We start from the raw sequence: 18781 nt of genomic DNA on the forward strand, positions 1-18781 counted from the left end.
CACATTTTGTTCTCCATTGGGTACCTTTTAGAGACAGATTCCACATACAGAATATATGTCAGCATTGCCATAGTGGCAACCATTTTAGTGTCATTAACTTGGTTTGAAAATGTACTCCTCCTTCTTCAAAAAACAACTTTTCATCATATTGAACCAGAACATGATTCAAGGAATGTTCTTTACATCTGCAGTAGTGTTGTTAAAATTGCAGTAACAGCAGCTGTGGTGGGAAGCTGTGTTCCTCTATCAGGTGAAAGCTGGACTCGGTTAAAGTCCGTTGCTCAGAAAGATCTGCATTTGCTGCTGATCCTGTTAGCTATACAGGCTATCACCTCTGCAACTTGCCACTGGTTTGGGGTTATTGCATGTAAAATGCATTATGTTAAACGAGGTTTTGCTGTGCCTTTGATTTGTACCACACCTGTAGTTTGTATTGCTTTGTTTCTTGTTTTTGTAAACCAGTATAACAAAGCTGCAGAGCAATTTGGCAACTCAGGGGCTTTTAACATGACAATTTTTTGTCAGAATCTGAAGCTCAGTGACGTTATGGTTAACAATCTACTTATGGAGGTTGGCCAGAGTATGTGCAAAACAATATTGCATGTGAGCACCACAAATATTGTTATGCTGTTCATATCTGGGATAAGCTGGTACTTGGGCTTTGTCTTGTGCACATTCTATATATGGAAATTAAAGGTGCAGAGAATAGAGAGAACAACCCAGCTGTTTGATCGACGCCTTTACGAAGCGGCTTATATTGATCAATCAATGCTGCTAAACACAAAATACAAGTTAGAGAAGCCTTCTAAGAGTGAACCAAATCAAAGGTAGGAATTCATAATAAGAATGTACTGCATATACTATCATATATACTTGTGCATTGCTGCACTTTACAGGTATAACTTTTTTTTCTGGCTTTCCAGGATACTTGTCTTTGACTCTCCTCCACAGCTGCTTTATGCATGTGTAACAAATAGGGTATATTAGGGCAAGATTCAATTCTGTGAGAAAAAATTATCTCAATGTTTGTCTCATGAAAACTTGTTATAGTGTTTTTCCCTCATTAGCTTAATCTGACCCAATATGTGTAGTAATATAGGGAGCCAAAGAAAGCACATGAATAACTTATTGAATAGCCACCTTTAGAGGCATTCAAAACATTGGGCCAGATTGAATTGGGTGAGAAAAAGGTTTATCAGGTGAAAGCTCATGGACTAGATTTAAATCGAGATTCAATTCAGAAAACGTATCTCATTGTTTATCATATGAAAACTGTACTGAAGTCTATGGGAAAAAACTGGAACTAGATTTGGAGGAAAGTTTTTTCTCCTCAAATTGAATCCCATCGATAAACCATGAGAACTTTTTCTCAGTAAATTGATTCTGGCCCTCAGTGAGAAAAAGTTTTATCACATGAATTTGAGATGCAATTCAATTCAGAATAACTTATCTTACGGTGTATCAGATGAAAACTGTATTGAATTCTTTAAATTCAGTTTTGGGTTTTTTTCATAGACTTTTATAAAGTTTTCACATGATAAAGTTTTATCTGAATTGAATTGCGTCTCAAATTGAATCCCATCTATGAGTTTTCACGTGATAAGACTTTTTCTCACTGAATTGAATCTGGTCCAATATCTGTTGTAGGTCAACTCCCCTGACATTAATAAGTAGAAGTTGCTTTCTGCTCTGGCATGAAAATGTGCAGTATCGCCAACCATTGCCCTTCGTGTGAAGTATTTATTGTATCTTTCTCTTCTCTGTTATTTTGTTACAGTTCAGATGACAAGGTCATGGTGTATTTATGTGCTACAATGTGGCATGAGACCTTTGATGAAATGCTAAAAATTCTTACTTCTCTATTCAGGTAATGTAAGAATGAAGCAAAAAATACATGTTGAAATGTATTAATTAAATAATTATTTTTCCAAACTCAACAAATACAAATTATGGGCCAGATTCAATTCAGTAAGGAAAAGCATGAAAAAGCATGAAAACTCATGGACGAGATTCAATCTGAAATGCAATTCAGTTCAGAAGAACGTATTTTGCAGTTTATCACATGAAAACTCTGTTGAAGTCTATGGGAAAAAACTGGAACTGAATTTGGAGAAAGGTTTTTTCTCCTCAAATTTAGTTTTTCACATGATAAACCACAAGATAACTTTTTGTCACTGAATTAAATCTGGCCCTATATGTCTTAATCTAAATTATATAATTTTTTTAAGTATGAATTTATTTCTCAGAAATTATTACCTTAACTTCTAATAACTTCATATTGAAACCAGTTGCAAATATGGTATCACCACCATCCCCTAAAGGTGCCAACTAGAAAGCATATGTGTAAATACAATCCAAAACATTTTTCATAATGTTCTTATTGTTAGCCACCAAGGGACAAAAAGCATGGCACTTCCCTACAAGGGTCTACCGCTGAGTGGCAATTTTTAGACAGACAATTCTCATAATACTTTCTAATTATTCTCATAGTATAATAAGAATAATTTTCTCTCTAAACATTGACAGATAAAACTGATAAACTGATGATGCTTTTCATTCAAAGCTCCTTAAAGTGTATTTTGGCTAAACCTAAAATAAAAGTAATTTTTTTTGTTCCAAGTCCTAACATTTATTATGAAGATAGATAGATAGATAGATAGATAGATAGATAGAGACAGACAGACAGACAGACTCAGGCTCCCTGAAACAACTCCCTCTAACATGTGGTATTTTAAGCTTTCTTGGGAGAATGTACCTTCTTAAATCCTTTGTTTTCTAATGAATTATTATATATCATCTTATTCTGTTCCTATTCTTTTTCACACTTTTTACATTAGATTAGACAAATATAAATTAAATATGAAGAAGGATACTTTGGACTTTGAAGCACATATATTTTTTGATGATGCATTTACCGAGGATACAAATACCCAAACTGGCAAAAAGAACAGATGTGTCAATATGTATGTGGAATATTTAATTTCTGCATTTGATGAAGTCCACAGGTAAGAGATGGTTACGAACAGAATGGAAATGTACATTTTGTTGCATACTGTGCAAACTTTATGGTATCAGTTATTTTAATTAATATATATTGAATTAAAGTTTTATTTTTGACCCAGAAACCTGAGATTTTACATTTGAAGTATATTTACTGGCCTAGAATGAGTTTTAATGCCAATTTGCAACCATGTTTCTTTACAGTTAATAAAGGGAATTGTACTCTTGATGCAAAAAAATGCAATTTACAAATAGCATTAAGAATTAAATGTCTAATATTTCTGTTGAATCTCTAGGGTTTTTTCTAGCAACAGGAAAGACATGTTTTCAAGAACTAATATCTCAAGTTGCAGACAGCAAAAGATTATGGTGACTCCTTATGGTGGAAGGCTTTGCTACATCCTCCCACAAGGCAATCTCCTTTATGTACATCTGAAAGATAAGCAAAGGATTCGTCATAAAAAGAGATGGTCTCAGGTACGGTAAGATTAACCTTTTAAAAAGTCTTCATGATAATGAACAATTCTGCAATGACAATAATGTCACACTGCAATGTTAACAAAGCACAAGCAGATGATGAATACATTATCAGCCACTTGGCCAGATTCATTTCAGTGTGAAAAAGTTATCTCATGGTTTATCACAAGAAAACTCATAGACAAGATTCAATTTGAGGAGAAAAAACTTGCATCTCAAGTTAAATCTTATCCGTGACTTTTCATGTGATAAACTTTTTTTACTTAAATGAATCTGTCCCAAAGTGTTATTTTTAACACTAACCACAAAGTTGTAAAATGGTTTGTGATGTGAAATGTTTTCTTGATGTGTCTTTTTGTTTTTTATTATTATGTAGAAGCAGTAGTCTTGTTCTTCGTAATTCAAGCTGCTTCACCTTCCAAAATAACTTTAGTCTTTAATGAATAAGATATTTTATCAAATAGGTTTACACTTGGCTAAATTGATTGTTTTGTACAGAATTTTGTCAAAGTGCTAAGAAGAATATTTAGATGTTCGTCATTGTACTTTCAGATTATGTACATGTTCTATCTGCTGGGATGGAAACTATTTCGTAAATATGATAATTTAGTTGAGAAAGCCACAGACCCCACTGAAAAAGAGCGTGTTAAAAAAGATTTTGAGGTACAGTTTTAAACTCATTTTAACATAATTCCAGATGCACTCTGTTTTAAAATTGCCATACTTTTAAACTTTTGTTCAATGTTAAGTAAAGCAACAAATGTGAAGAAACAGGAGAGGAAATAATGAATGTTGATGATGAATAATGAAGGGTTTTTTTATATTTAAAACTGGCCCTGTATCAATGGGAGTTTTCTGGGAGGGTTTTCTTGCATTAGACAAGGTGAAAAACTTGTCTCAGCCAGCACTGTTCTCTAGAGATGGTCCCCAACTTCACCTACTTCTCAAATGTTCTAACCATGTGATGTCGCACAGAGCAGTGCTAATGCTCCAGTAGATGCAAGTATTTAAGAAGCTCCTTATTAAACTAGTCTCTCAAATACAAAATGTATCCTATTCCAATATGGTTCATATTACCCAGACACCCTTTGTAGGGCACCTAATTCCAATGAAAGAAAACCTTAAATCTACATTACTGACAATGCCATACTTGGTAATTTGTAGAATGCCCTCTGTTATTCCAGCACAATAATGCGCCTGTGCACAAAGGGGGTTATGTAAAAAAAGGCAATAAGTTTGCCCAGAAGCAGTAACCAATAGTAACCAATCAGCCGTAGCATTTACTGGTCACCTGCTTAAAAGCAGACATCTTATTGGTTGCTATGGGTTACTGCTCCTGGGCAAACATTAAGGGGGAAAGTGTCTTTATTGCAGATGCTAAAAGACTTTTATGTATTTGTCTTTTAAATACTAGAATGAGAAACACAATACTTATGTATTAGCCCTGGATGGAGACACTGATTTTCAACCATCATCCTTAATGTTACTTGTTGACCGTCTTAGAAGGTATCCTGGTGTTGGAGCAGCCTGTGGAAGAATACATCCAACTGGAATGGGTACAAGACAGCATATCTCTCTCTCTCTCTCGTAGTCGAAGGTCGAAGTAGCCCATTCGATGGTCGAAGTAGCCATATTCGACCATTCGAAATTCGAACTTTTTTTTCCTCTATTCCTTCACTCGAACTAAGTAAACGGGCCCCTAAATGTTAGTTGTCTGATCTTTGTCTTTCTTTCTTATTAGGACCTATGGTCTGGTACCAGAAATTTGAGTATGCCGTTGGACACTGGCTGCAAAAGTCCTCAGAACATGTCTTTGGTTGTGTCCTTTGTAGCCCAGGATGCTTTAGTTTGTTCAGAGCATCTGCATTAATGGATGACAATGTACTAAAAAAGTACAGTACAAAAGCTGCAGAAGCTGCACATTATGTTCAATATGATCAAGGTATTTCTTCATGTCTACACCTCCTACATATTTTTAAAATATGTAAGTTTTAATGGCGGTAACCATAGTCCATTTGAGAGCAAGGTGTGTATTTGATATATTAGATTGTTTCTTAGTGTGCCGTCTCTAAATTTCACTGTTGCATGGCAAATATATTTCACTAGAAAACTAGGGAACCTGCTAAATAAGGCATGCCTTTCCGATTTTCAGAACTCTTAACAGACTCTATTGTTCTGGGTTGCAGTCACACATTTCAACATCTACAATAGCATGGGATTGAAGGCATGAGGGTGGAGCATCACAATGTGTGTGTGGGCTAGGCTTGTAATCCTGTACACATTAAAGCCTATGCTGTGAGGTTGTACTCATTTGCACGTCAGGCTATTTAGAAATGACAACTAACCTATATGAATTGCTTTTCAAAGCCAACTTCTTGTAATCCTGGTGTTCTGTTCCTGTGTTTATTATTATGAAATGGCCCGTTATTGACCTTGCTTGATTTCTGACTGCCTTGGCCTCTGACCTGATTTACCATTTTGAATGTTACAGGGCAACCCTTTTGAAATAAAAAAAAATAACAAAAGTGGTATAAAGGTGATACCTTTATTGGCTAACTAATATAATCATAGCAAGCTTTCAGAACATTTTAGTTCCCTTTTCAAGCTGATTACAATGAAGCTATGGTGTTCTCTGGTATATATAAGCATTCAGCTCATAGGTAAAATGACAAAAAGGAATATCGATCTATGTGTAAGGTGTCAAAGTCATTTACGATGGGATCTGCAGATGAGGTACAAGATAACTTGGGTCGAAGAGGCTGAGTATAAATCAGGGCTGAATTATTGGAGTGTAGAATCAAAGGAATTCCATATGATCTCTTAGTCCATATCCAGACATGTTGGTATTTCTGACCTGGTGCAGTACTTTCTTAGTCCACATAATTAGCCATAAATACAAGGTCCAGGTTTAGTCCATTCTTTAGAGAATTGAAAGTTTCCATTAATTTGTATTCCCACACTTTTCTTTCATTATCTGTTTTAAAATTACCCTTAAGAACCAAAATGCTTAAATCCTTTATGGAGTGATGAGAGCCATTGAAATTATTTCCTATTGGTGTGTAAAGTTTTTTATTGGTTATAGTGAATCGGTGGTGTGTGTTTCTCTTTCTCAGGCTTTGCCCAGTCTCTCCTGTATATAGTCCCCCTGTTATGCATTTAGTGCACTGTATTAAGTACACCACATTGGAAGTAGAACAGTTGTAGTGACCGTAGATGCTATATTCCTCTAATGTGTCTGGAATTGGGAGTTTGTCTGAAGTCAGGATGTGTGGGCAGGTTTTGCATTGTTTTTTGCCACATAGATATGTTCCATTTTTGGTGGGTTGCAATAAGGCACTTCTTGTTATTAGTGACTTTAGGCCGTGAGGCTGTCTGAATGCTAGGAGTGGTGGGTCTGGGAATATGCGTTTGAGCCTCTCGTCCTTATGAAGTGTACCTTGTAGATCTCTGGATATTTCTCGAAGGGTCCTTAGTTGTGGATTGTATGTGACCACTAGGGAAACCCAATTTATTTCAGGTTTTTGGGATAGGGGCACTTGAGGGGGAGAAGTGATGCTTACTCTTACTGGTAAAACCATTAATTAGAAACAAATCTGAATGAAAGAATATACTTATCTTAAGAAGGTTATTCAGTGCAAAAACAGATATCTGTTCAGAATATATCAATGACCTTTTAATGGTGATTTAAAATAACCATAAAATAATGAGAAAGAACATGACATGTAACTGTGGAGTACAATAAACAGGCTTACAAGTGATACATAATCCATGCTACAAACAATATACTGTATATACATTTTAGTGCAGACACTTTGGACAATACAGGTATGGGATCAGTTATCAGGAAACCCTTTATCCAAGAACGCCATCTCCTATAGTGTCCATTATAATCAAATAATTAAATCTGCTAGAGAGATTATTTTAATAATAGTCATTGTTCTGAGTGCTAACCTAATTTGGTAAATATTTATTTTATGTATTATAAAATGTAAATAAATTAAAAAAACACAACTATGACACAATTATTACAGCATATTAAGTGAAATACTGCTTTCTTGCAACAAGTACGTTTCCATTCAGAAAACATTTCATGTATTTTGTTTATAGGAGAGGATCGTTGGCTTTGTACATTGCTCTTACAGCAAGGCTGGCGTGTAGAATATAATGCTGCGTCAGATGCTTACACAAATGCCCCTCAAGAGTTTGCAGAATTCTACAATCAACGAAGACGATGGGGACCCTCTACCATGGCAAATACCATGGACTTACTACATACTGGAGTGCAAACAGCCAAGAAAAATCCATCTCTCTCACTTCTATATATCCTGTACCAGACTTTAACTATGGGGGCTTCAATTTTAAGTCCTGCAACAGTTTGTCTGATGATTGCAGGTAATTATAGCAAGCCGACAAAGCATCTTCTATGTTGTACATTGCAACAACCTAAATATACAAAGTAGCCTATGTCATTATAATTCTGTGATCTAAAAAAAATACTTTTTACAGGGCCAAAGGTAAGAAACGTATTAACTAATAGGTCAGATTCCGTTCAGTGTGAAAAAGGTTTATCACATGAAAACTCATCTCTCAACTCTCAAGGATGAGATTCAATTTGAGATGCAATTCAATTCTGAAAAACTTATCCAAATGTTTATCACATGAAAACTCTATTGAAGTCTATGGGAAAAAAACTAACTGAATTTTTTCTCCTCAAATTGAATCTCGTTCATGAGTTTTCATGTTATAAACCATGAGATAACCTTTTTCTCACTGAATTGAATCTTGCCCTATGTATAAATTCAGAACAGTTAGTCAGAACAGAGTCAGTGACCCCCATCCAGAGCTGCTTTTAGAAAGATATAAGAAGGTGAAAATGAAATATTGAACTGCAACAGTAGAAAAACACTCACAAATAGAAAATAGAAAGTAATTAAAAACGACTATATTTGTGGTAAACAATCTAAAAACAATTGAACTAAAAAAAGGATTGGTAAGTGAACAACCCCTTTAATTAATCTATTTTTAAAGAGGCAGTATACATACTTTTTTCAGTATTAGTGCAATGAATAGGGCTTCTGCCAAACATATATTACATATATTGTTTTAATTAGGAACTATGCAAAGTCTGAAATTGAAAGTAAAGTCATTCATGACCCCTTGGGCTCATGAGTATGCCCCTTAGTGCTCATTCCATACGTGCGCCCTACCCAAGTCGTGCTGTGCTGAGTGCTGGATGAGCAATCTGTCACTGAATTATGAGTGCAGCATCAGGAGGCATTATGCACACAGCATCAGGAGGCATTATGCACACTGTGTGGGGCATTGTATGAGTGCCTTACCTTATTTCTTACCTTGTTATAACACAATGATAGATCAACAGTTCACTGAGAAGCCTCTGTATAATGAGCTGCTCCTTATCTCAGAGCTTAACAGGCTGCAGCTAGGGGAAGGGATGAAAGGGTTGTTTATAAAGAGGGCTTCTCAGTGGACTGTTGTCTGTTTTGTTTTTGCTTGTACAAACTGAAAGTAGCATATGACTTTACTCACAATTTCAGATTGTGCCCTGTTTAGTGCAAGAAATAACAAAAATATACATATTTTCTAATTAAAACAATAGACAAAAACTATGTTCAGCACAATTGCTATTCATTTAACTAATGTTTAAAATGGAGGGTAATAGTACCTTATAAGCAGACATATACAGCCAGGATATAATGAGAGGTAATTTTATGATGTGTAGGAAGTCTACCACAAACCTGTCATTTCAAACACTGCACTGGTAATGTTGGCTGTCTGCTGACAAAGGGAGGGTGTGCCCCCCCCCAAAAAAACCCCCAAAAAAACGTTGATACTTTTGGTGAAGCAATAAATGAGGTAAGCTCCCCAACCGCATTATTTGAGTGTTTGTGGCTGCCATATAATACATTAGTATTTTTATTTTGTAATACATTACATTGCTTGTTTTGGTAACAATAGCCTGACCTTGTACTGCTTCATACATTTTAGTAACAACGTATTGTTCATTTTTCATAGGGGCATTTTCTTTCGTCTTTGGACTTGATACAAACTTAAGTCTATTTTTAGCAATTTTGCCACCGGCAATATATATTGTTATTTGTTTTGTGACGAAGCCCAATACACAAATAACAATTGCTGCATTTCTCAGTGTTGGATATGCATTCTTAATGACGGCTACTTTCCTGAGCATTATAGGTAATTATTCTAGAGACTCTTTGGATTTGGTTCTTTTTAAAATAATGACTGTTTTGTTCAGCAAGACTAATTAAAAGTTATGTAAGTAAAAATGTACGTGTATATTTACTGCTATCTTAATAAATCTATCTAGGCACATTTATCAGTGGATTCACCCCAAAATACTTCAAAAAATAACCCAAAACCTACACAAGTAAGATGGATGAGTGTGTTATGATCTTGCAATGTTACTAAAGCACAAATATATATATATATATATATATATATATATATATATATATATATATATATATATATATATATATATACACACACATATATATATATATATATATATATATATACAGTACAATTTTACAGTTTCACACTCGTAGTAGCTTAATGCAAATAAATGTTCTGATTATTATAGATTACAGTATGTAACCTCTATAAATATTCAGAATCCAAAATAACCTAGGACAAAATTTATATAGCAGTGAGTTTTGCTTAAACGTTTGCACTACAAGGTTAAAAATAAAAATATATATGTATATATAAGGAATTACATCCATAAGTGTAAACCACATAACTATTTTTTCTGCTTATTTTAATGAAGGTATTAATGTTATAGGTATGAAGTGTGCAAAAACGCATGAAAAAAAAAAGATCTGCCTGATGGTCCCAAAGTGAAATTATGGACCAGGCACTGAAAGACAGACACCAAACTTTAACTCTTCACTTTATGACACATTTATGTTACACTGTATATTATTATTCATAAATCTACCTTTTTAAAAATTAGAATATAAAATATATGAAATTCAAAGAAACATTTATGAAATATATACATAGCAAAAAATTGCCAAAAAGACTCTTCACTAGTCTGATATCCTTTAGCAGCAGGTTTCTGCAAATAACCTCTACATATAAAATTCTACATAATTCTACATATACTTACAGAATATTGTAAGTTTATTTTACATTTATGTTATAGCCTGGCTACTTTTATGTCAATCTTGTATTAATAAATCCCATGTGTGGTTAATTTGCAGGTGGCATAATCAAGGACAACACAATCATGACACCCACAGGCATTTTTCTTATATCCATGAGTCTAATATATATTGTCACAGCTTTGCTCCATCCACAAGAATTCTCCCTGCTGGTCTATGGGCTTCTCTATATTATATGTGTTCCTAGTGGCTACCTTCTGTTAACGATATATTCTCTCGTTAACATGCACATAGTGTCATGGGGTACACGAGAGTCAGCAGCCCCAAAAACTAAAAAGACAGAAAACAACAAGAAAGTTAAATATCAAAAAACATGTAAATGCTTGTGTTGGGATGTTGAAGTACAAGTCCATGAGAACAAGAGTACAGATTCTGAAAAAAAAGAAAAGAAAGAAAGTGATAACTCATCACTGATGGCTTCACAAAGGTAATAATTGTTCCAAAATATGAAATAAACAGATGAAAATCACAGATTATCTAAATTTGTACTCCAGTGCAAAATTCTAGGAGAACACGTTCAGTTAAAGTTCAGTGGCGCTGATCCTTATGCAGACAACCCTACTATGTTTTCAGGAGCCTCACATATTTTTAAACACATATTTTTATTCATGGCTCGTGTGTATTATATGCTTGTAGGGGAATGTAATAAAAGTTACAAAGATAAAAACAATTTGCACAAATAAGAATAAAATTTTGCGTTTCGCAATGTAATATTCTTTTGAATTCATTTTAATTGTGCATTATGTAATTTTAAGAAGTGCTTGAAGGTGTTGTAATCTTTTGGAGCAAACGTTACTTTTATAGAAAAGTTTTATTACATTTAATACGCACTGACGCTAATTATAAGATTTGCAAGCTTTCTTTCTATTGGAACTGGTCGCTAAACAGTTTCTGGGTTGCAAAAGGTATATTAAAGTAATATGATTTTTATAATATGAATGTAAATTAAAAGTTACCTATAGGTCATGCTGATGTTTTTTTGCTGAGAGGTTTTGTTTTTGTAAGTAATTGTTAGTTGAAGTTCCAAAACCTGACTGTTTTGCCAACCTGACTGCCTTATCTCAGCCTGTCAGTTAAAGTTTCTAATGCTAACGGACTCCTGCTGCACAAAAATGGCAGCCCCAGTGGCGTAACTAGATATTACTGGGCCCCACAGCAAATTATTTTTCAGGCCCCCAAAATTTTTAGCAGTTGACTTGTTTTACCAATATTTATTTAAACTGTATATGAATTAGGGCCTTGTGGGGCCCCTATACCTCCTGGGCCCCCCTGCAGGCGCAGGGTCTGCTTCCTCTATAGTTACGCCCCTGGGCAGCCCCCTCATAGGCAATTACAGGAAGTCAGATAATGTAGGTAATGTAAAAGCATTGGGCAAATACGTTATGGCAAAATTATCAGTATCTCTTTAAATTCACACAATGTGTTCACGCAAAGGCATAACTTTTTGCATTGGGAATAGTTTTTTCGTTACTTACTTTTATTATATTCCCCAATTAGTTTATAATATTCCTATAAATAGTGCTTAGTGATGTGTGCAGTTATAATCAGTGCTTAGTGATGTTATTTGTGCCAGATGAATAACAAACATTTGTGTTATAATATATATTGTACTCCCAGTTTTAAAAGGAAGTCACCTTGGAGTTCCATGATCAGGGAACCTCTCAGTGACTTCTAGATGGTTATGAATCAAAGGTCGAATTGTAGAGTTTTGTATATCTCGAATGAATTTACAACTTGAACGGTTTCTAATTTTTAAAAAAACTCGAATGGAAAAAACTCGAATCAGCGAGTTTTAGTCAGGAAACAACTCAAACCGCTCTAATGGATCAAGTTTTCAGCCAAAACCCTCTGAAAAAAACTCAAAACATCATGAAGGCTATAACATCTTCAAATGGTTTAAGGGACCTCTGCCTTTGACTACTACATGACCTTGACAGGTTTAAGATGGTGCATTTTCAAATTCAAGGTATTTCCAGGGTCGGGGTATAGTGATGGGCGAATTTGCGCCGTTTCGCTTTGACGAAAAATTAGCAAAATTCGCGAAACGGCGGAAAATTTGCGAAACGGCGCCTGTTTTTGACAGTGAATTTTCACGGGCATTTTGCAAATTTATTCGCTGGTGGCGAATCGCCGCAAATTTGCGCCTGGCGAATAAATTCGCCCATCACTATCAGGGTATAATAAATCTCGAAAAATTCCAGTTTTTTTAAAAAAACTCAACAAACCCGAGTTTAACCCAAAAATGTGAATTTTAACCAAAAACATAAACTCGAAATCTCAAATTTTCATGGAAAACACAACTCGATCCTAAATGAATCACCCCCCTGTCTTTATATTTTACAATAGGGGGTACATTATTCACTATATAACCCAGTTTAGCCATTTACCTGTGGTGTAAGCTATAAATTGTAATAAACAATATGATCCACATGATCAAATAATGTGACGATTATAAATTTTAGAACTCCTGTCATTAAATTGACTGCCCCATCCACCAGATTGCTTGCTGTCTCCTACCAAACTGAACATTCCCTAGAAATTTTACAGAATATACATGCCTTTTGTTACATTCATTGTTAATCATGGTACATTCTTTACCTTCATTCATTTTCTTACTTTCATTATAGAATAGTGATGTTTTTAAATGATATTCATGCCTTGTGTGTAAAATATTTAACACATATTTATCCTAAGTACAGCCTTTTTAGGAAATACCAGTGATTAAAAAAAAAAGATCTTTAGGGGGCACATTTACTAAGGGTCGAATATAGAGGGTTAATTAACCCTAGATATTCGACCCTTGAAATAAAATCCTTCGACTTTGAATATCGCAGTCGAAGGATTTACCGCAAATACTTTGATCGAACGATCGAAGGAAAAATAGTTTGATGGATTTTAATCCATCAATCGAAGGATTTTCCTTCGATCAGAAAAAGCTTAGCAAACTTATGGAGAAGGTCCCCATAGGCTAACATTGTAGCTCGGTAGGTTTAAAGTGGCAAAGTAGTTTTTTTTTAAAGAGACAGTACTTTGACTATCGAATGGTCGAATGATTTTTAGTTCGAATCGAAGTCGTAGTCGAAGGTCGAAGTAGCCTATTCGATGGTCGCAGTACCCAAAAAAACCTTCGAAATTCGAAGTTTTTTTACTTCGAATCCTTCACTCGAGCTTAGTAAATTTGCCCCTGGGTGTTTCATGTATATAAAAAATATTGAAAAATTATTGGAATTAATCTGTGACTCATGCCTACTGATTTATGTATTCATACATAACCCCCTATTTAACAAAAATTCTGTTCTTTGTTTGGCTTGGAAATTCCTGTGTACATCAACTGTTCCTTTTGCACCTATATAAAAAATGACATGTTAATAGGTGCGTTTGTTTTTTTTTCCCTAGGTGCCTGTTAAATATGACTATTCTCTCACTATATTTACAATTCCTTTTTATATTTGCAGTCAAGAAAATAAAAGTTTGGTGGCAAAGCAAGAAGATTTTGGTTATGAGGAAAGTAAGTATTACTAGATTTTTTGTTGTACAGGAGTCACCCAGACCATAACATTTCTTTGTCATCTAAGCTCATGTTATTCCAAAGTATGTCATTTTTTAAACTGGATTTCTTTCCAATCAGGGTGGATTACACAACTGCAGCAGAAATCAAACTACAATGTGCTGCAAGAAGAGGCCCTACCACAGGTAAACACACTCTATCACAGTCACTGTTCCTGTGTGATTAACACAGAGGGTGATTATCAAGGCACCTTCATCTAGCATTTACATCTATCATAACATTTGGAGGCCCATTTATGAAAGATTAAATTTCGAGTCCATGTGAATTTTTTTAAATTAGAATATACTAACAATTCAAATGAGAGGTTATTTAAGAAAAAATCGAATGCATAATATTTGATTGAATGGTTCTGACCCCAAAATTCGATTTGTATTTGATTCGTACAAATCACATTTTTCTCGCAGAAAAAAAAAATTGAATGTCAGAAAGGTTACTAACATCTCCAGGTGGCTCAATGGATCTCTGCCATTGACTTGTACATGAACTCGCCAGGTTTTAGGTGGCGAATATTCAAATCAGGAATGTTTCCATTGTCGAGGAGTGGTACATCTCACATTTAAATTTACAATCGAATAGGGGGATTAAAATTCGAAAGAGTGAATTTTGAAACTCGAAAATTTGAATTTGAATTTACTATTCTAATGTTGATATCATTGCCGGGCCAAGTCGCCAGGCGCCGCAGGCGAATGTGCATGCGACGATGACGCAAATGCGCCAATGACACGCGAATGTGCATGCACGGAAGACAACTTGCACAGAGGACTCGCGAATGCGCAGAGGACGCGCACACTCACAAGAGGAGAAAAACTGCTGCCACAGCTTCTGGAAGTAGGGGTAGGTGTCGGATGTGGTACGTGCCTGGCGCCCCTCCACCTTTGCGCCCTAGGCACATGCCTCTTCTGCCTACCCCTAGTTCCGGCCCTGGTTGAGATATATATATATATCAAGCAAAAAAGATCCTTATTTTAATGTAAAAAGTTTTAATTGCGAGACTTTTAATTGCGAAAACTTTTTACATTAATATAAGTCCTGAGAGTGCGGATCTTTTTTGCTTGATATCAATTTGACTTTTTTGATACTGCACCCAGGCAAGTTCAACTTTTATTTGTGAGTGCTGCCTACCCCGTGTACAAAATATATATATATATATATATATATATATATATATATATATATATATATATATATATATATATATATATACATATATATACACATATATACATATATACATATATACATATATACATATATACATATCACTTCTAGACTATAACAGACAGTAAGGCAGCATGATGATGTCAGTAGTCACAACTATCCCGTAGCTCTTGAACAACTCCAAGTGTCTTGAGAAAGGGCTTTTTTGGGCCCGAAACATGTCGTGTCTCACAGACTGAAATAAATAAGCATAAGCAGTTAAATCTGCAATTTGAGTGCTCTCCTTTTACTTTCTACTAAGATTGATACCTTCGGATGCACGGTACATCCATACAAGAGGATTGAGGCATTCACCGTATAACCATTGCTGGGCTGTCAGACTTACCGACCCGGGAGGAACCATTGATGTAGAAGAAGACAACCCTTACAGCCCCCTCACAAGTACAACCCCCAATTAGGCACGGAGGGAGGCTAGTGAAGGTGAGGTATGGGAGCCTGAGAACTGGATACTTTGATCTGTAGGGAAACTTCAGGTGCTGGGTAACGTGACTGCAGGGAGCACAGAGAAATACGAGATTAGTAGTGTAACAGCGAGGAGCAGGAATCTGTAGTCACAGAAGAGAAGTTCTCAGCAAGCACCGTAGCGTCAGCCGTAACAGGTCTTGGCGAAGTGTCCAGCAGAAAAGGTGTGAGACTTCAGTGAAGACGTTAGGTCACGTAACCACACGACGCTGAGAGATCAGAAAGATGTTCCAGTAGGCAAATTGGAGAACTCAAGGCTGGATACCCAGGGGTTAAACTTGAAGCGTGGTCGATCGGGCGAACAAGGTTGGCAACGGTAAATCAAGTCCATGCAAAAGTGCCAAGGGTTAATGTAGTAGGGTAGTCAGATAACAGGCAGGGTCGGCAACAATAAATCAGTCCAAACGAAGTACAAGGGGTTAATTCAGCGGAGTAATCAAACAGCAGGCAAGGTCGGCAACAATAAATCAATCCAAGCAAGGTACAAGGGGTTAATGCAGCAGAAAGGTCGAGATACAGAAGCAGAGTCAAAGCCAAGTTCAAAATAGAATTCAATAGTCACTTACTCAGAGTGTAGCTAGGAAACTACGATGTCCGAGCACCTGAGAGTCCTCTGCGCTGGGCTAAATGGTGTAGCCTGCATCATCCTGCTGCGCCGCCTGAATCCCTGGAGCCGGCACCGCGACACCCTGTGATGACGTCACTGAGACGCACCGTGCTGCTGCTGGAACGCACAGACGCGCTGGAACGCAGAAGGTGCGCTGGAGCGCACAGGACGCGCTGCTCGTCTAAGGTAAGTACCTGACATTGCCCCCCCCTTAGGAGCGGCCTCTGGACGTGAACCCGAGTAGGCTTGTTTGGGTATCTCTGATGGTAATCCTCCAATAATTCTGTGGCGTGAACATTAACAGCAGGTTCCCAAGAATTTTCTTCCGGACCATACCCCTTCCATTTGATGAGATACTGAACCTTTCTGTTCCTAATCCTGGAGTCCAGAATCGATTCCACCTCATATTCCTCATGATCAGAGACAACAATAGGATCAGGAACCACAGACCTTCGACCCATAAACTGATTTGGGACAACTGGTTTCAGAAGTGCCGAATGAAAAACTGGATGAACCCGTAAAGACTTCGGAAGCAGAAGTTCATAAACCACAGGATTAATCTTCCGTATGATCTTAAAAGGTCCAATAAAGCGTTGAGCCAACTTTTGTAGGACAGTTAAATCTCAAATTAAGAGTTGAAAGCCAAACTTTATCTCCCATTTTATATTCTGGATCTGGACCTCTCTTCTTATCGGCAAAATATTTAAAGTCCAACTGAGCCTTACGTAGATTTTGACGTAGAGTTGTAATGTTGGCTGTCAAAAATTCCAGTCTTTCCTGTGCCGCAGGAACAGATACAACCTGAGGTATACCTGGAACCATAGTTGGATGAAAACCCAGATTGGCATAAAAAGGAGTTTGTTTGGTGGAAGAATGCGTCGAATTGTTATAAGCAAACTCTGCCATTGGAAGAAGTGAGGCCCAATTATCTTGGAGAAAAGATGAAAAACACCTTAAATATTGCTCCAAGGTTTGATTTGTTCTTTCCGTCTGTCCATTCGTCTGAGGATGATAACCCGAGGAGAAAGACAGATCAATTTGCAAACCCTTACACAAGGCTCGCCAAAATTTCAAAGTGAATTGTACTCCTCTATCTGAGACGATATTTTCTGGTAGACCATGCAGACGAACAATCTCCTGAATAAAAGTTTTAGCCAATTTAGGAGCAGAAGGAATGCCAGCGAGGGGAATGAAGTGAGCCAGCTTAGTAAGCCGATCTACTACAACATAAATAGTGGAGAATCCTTCAGAAAAGGGAAGATCTGCAATAAAATCCATAGAAATGGAGCCCCAAGTACGATTCGGTATTGGTAATGGATGTAGCAGGCCCAATGGTTTAGAAGTAATTCCCTTGCATCTAGCACAAATCTCACAGGAGCGAACATACCTTGCGCAATCACCACCCAACGTGGGCCACCAGAAATGACGACGGGCCAAATCAAGAGTCTTTCGTAATCCAGAATGCCCTGCAAGTGGAACATCATGGACATAACCCAAGGCTTCCGATCTCAGATTCGATGGAACAAAGAGTCTGTCCTTGAAGTAATAAAGGCCCTAATGTGCCCTCAACACGGGGTTTCCAGAAGTGGACACAAGAGTACTTTGCTCTTTAATCTTTTGTAGTAAAGAAGGTTGAATCAGCAAAAAATTACTAGGTTGAAGAATAGGATCAAGTTCACCTGAGCGAGAAGAATCCGGAGAGAACATACGAGACAAGGCATCAGCTTTGACATTCTTTGCCCCAGGCCGATAAGTTATATGAAGCTGGAAACGGGAAAAGAACAATGCCCATCGAGCTTGCCTGGGTTTGAGTCTTTTGGCCGAGCGAAGGTACTCCAGATTTTTATGATCCGTCAGAACCAAGATTGGGTGTAAGGAACCTTCCAAAAGATGCCTCCATTCCTCTAAAGCCAATTTGATTGATAATAACTCTCTGTCTGCGACGTCATAGTTCTGTTCTGATTCAGATAATTTCTTGGAAAAGAAAGCCACTGGATGCAACAGACCTTGAGGGACAGATCATTGGGAAAGCACAGCTCCCACAGCAACCTCCGAAGCATCAACCTCTAAAATGAAAGGCAAAGATGGTTCTGGACAAGAGCAGTTGTGAAAGCTTTCTTCAGTTGGTCAAAGGCTACTTGAGCTGAGATGGACCACTTAAACTTAACTTTTTGCTTAGTTAAATCCGTAAGCGGTTTAATGATGCCAGAAAAATTTCGAATAAATTTACGATAAAAATTAGAG

General features: G+C 36.6%; 1 protein-coding gene across 1 annotated transcript in view; it reads left to right on the forward strand.

Moving 5' to 3' along the window:
* The first annotated feature begins 402 nt into the window (after positions 1-402).
* LOC108716131 (chitin synthase chs-2) overlaps positions 403-18781 on the forward strand; it is a 30646-nt gene continuing 12267 nt past the window's right edge. The window contains exons 1-12 of the mRNA XM_041562786.1: positions 403-827; positions 1778-1867; positions 2838-3005; positions 3297-3477; positions 4030-4140; positions 4892-5033; positions 5219-5419; positions 7585-7869; positions 9511-9690; positions 10722-11109; positions 14138-14190; positions 14311-14375. Coding sequence (XP_041418720.1) covers positions 508-827; positions 1778-1867; positions 2838-3005; positions 3297-3477; positions 4030-4140; positions 4892-5033; positions 5219-5419; positions 7585-7869; positions 9511-9690; positions 10722-11109; positions 14138-14190; positions 14311-14375 — 2184 coding nt within the window. The 5' untranslated portion in view covers positions 403-507. The remainder of the gene's footprint in view (positions 828-1777; positions 1868-2837; positions 3006-3296; positions 3478-4029; positions 4141-4891; positions 5034-5218; positions 5420-7584; positions 7870-9510; positions 9691-10721; positions 11110-14137; positions 14191-14310; positions 14376-18781) is intronic.

Source organism: Xenopus laevis, chromosome 5L, assembly GCF_017654675.1.
Source record: "Xenopus laevis strain J_2021 chromosome 5L, Xenopus_laevis_v10.1, whole genome shotgun sequence".
Taxonomy (NCBI): Eukaryota; Metazoa; Chordata; class Amphibia; order Anura; family Pipidae; genus Xenopus; species Xenopus laevis.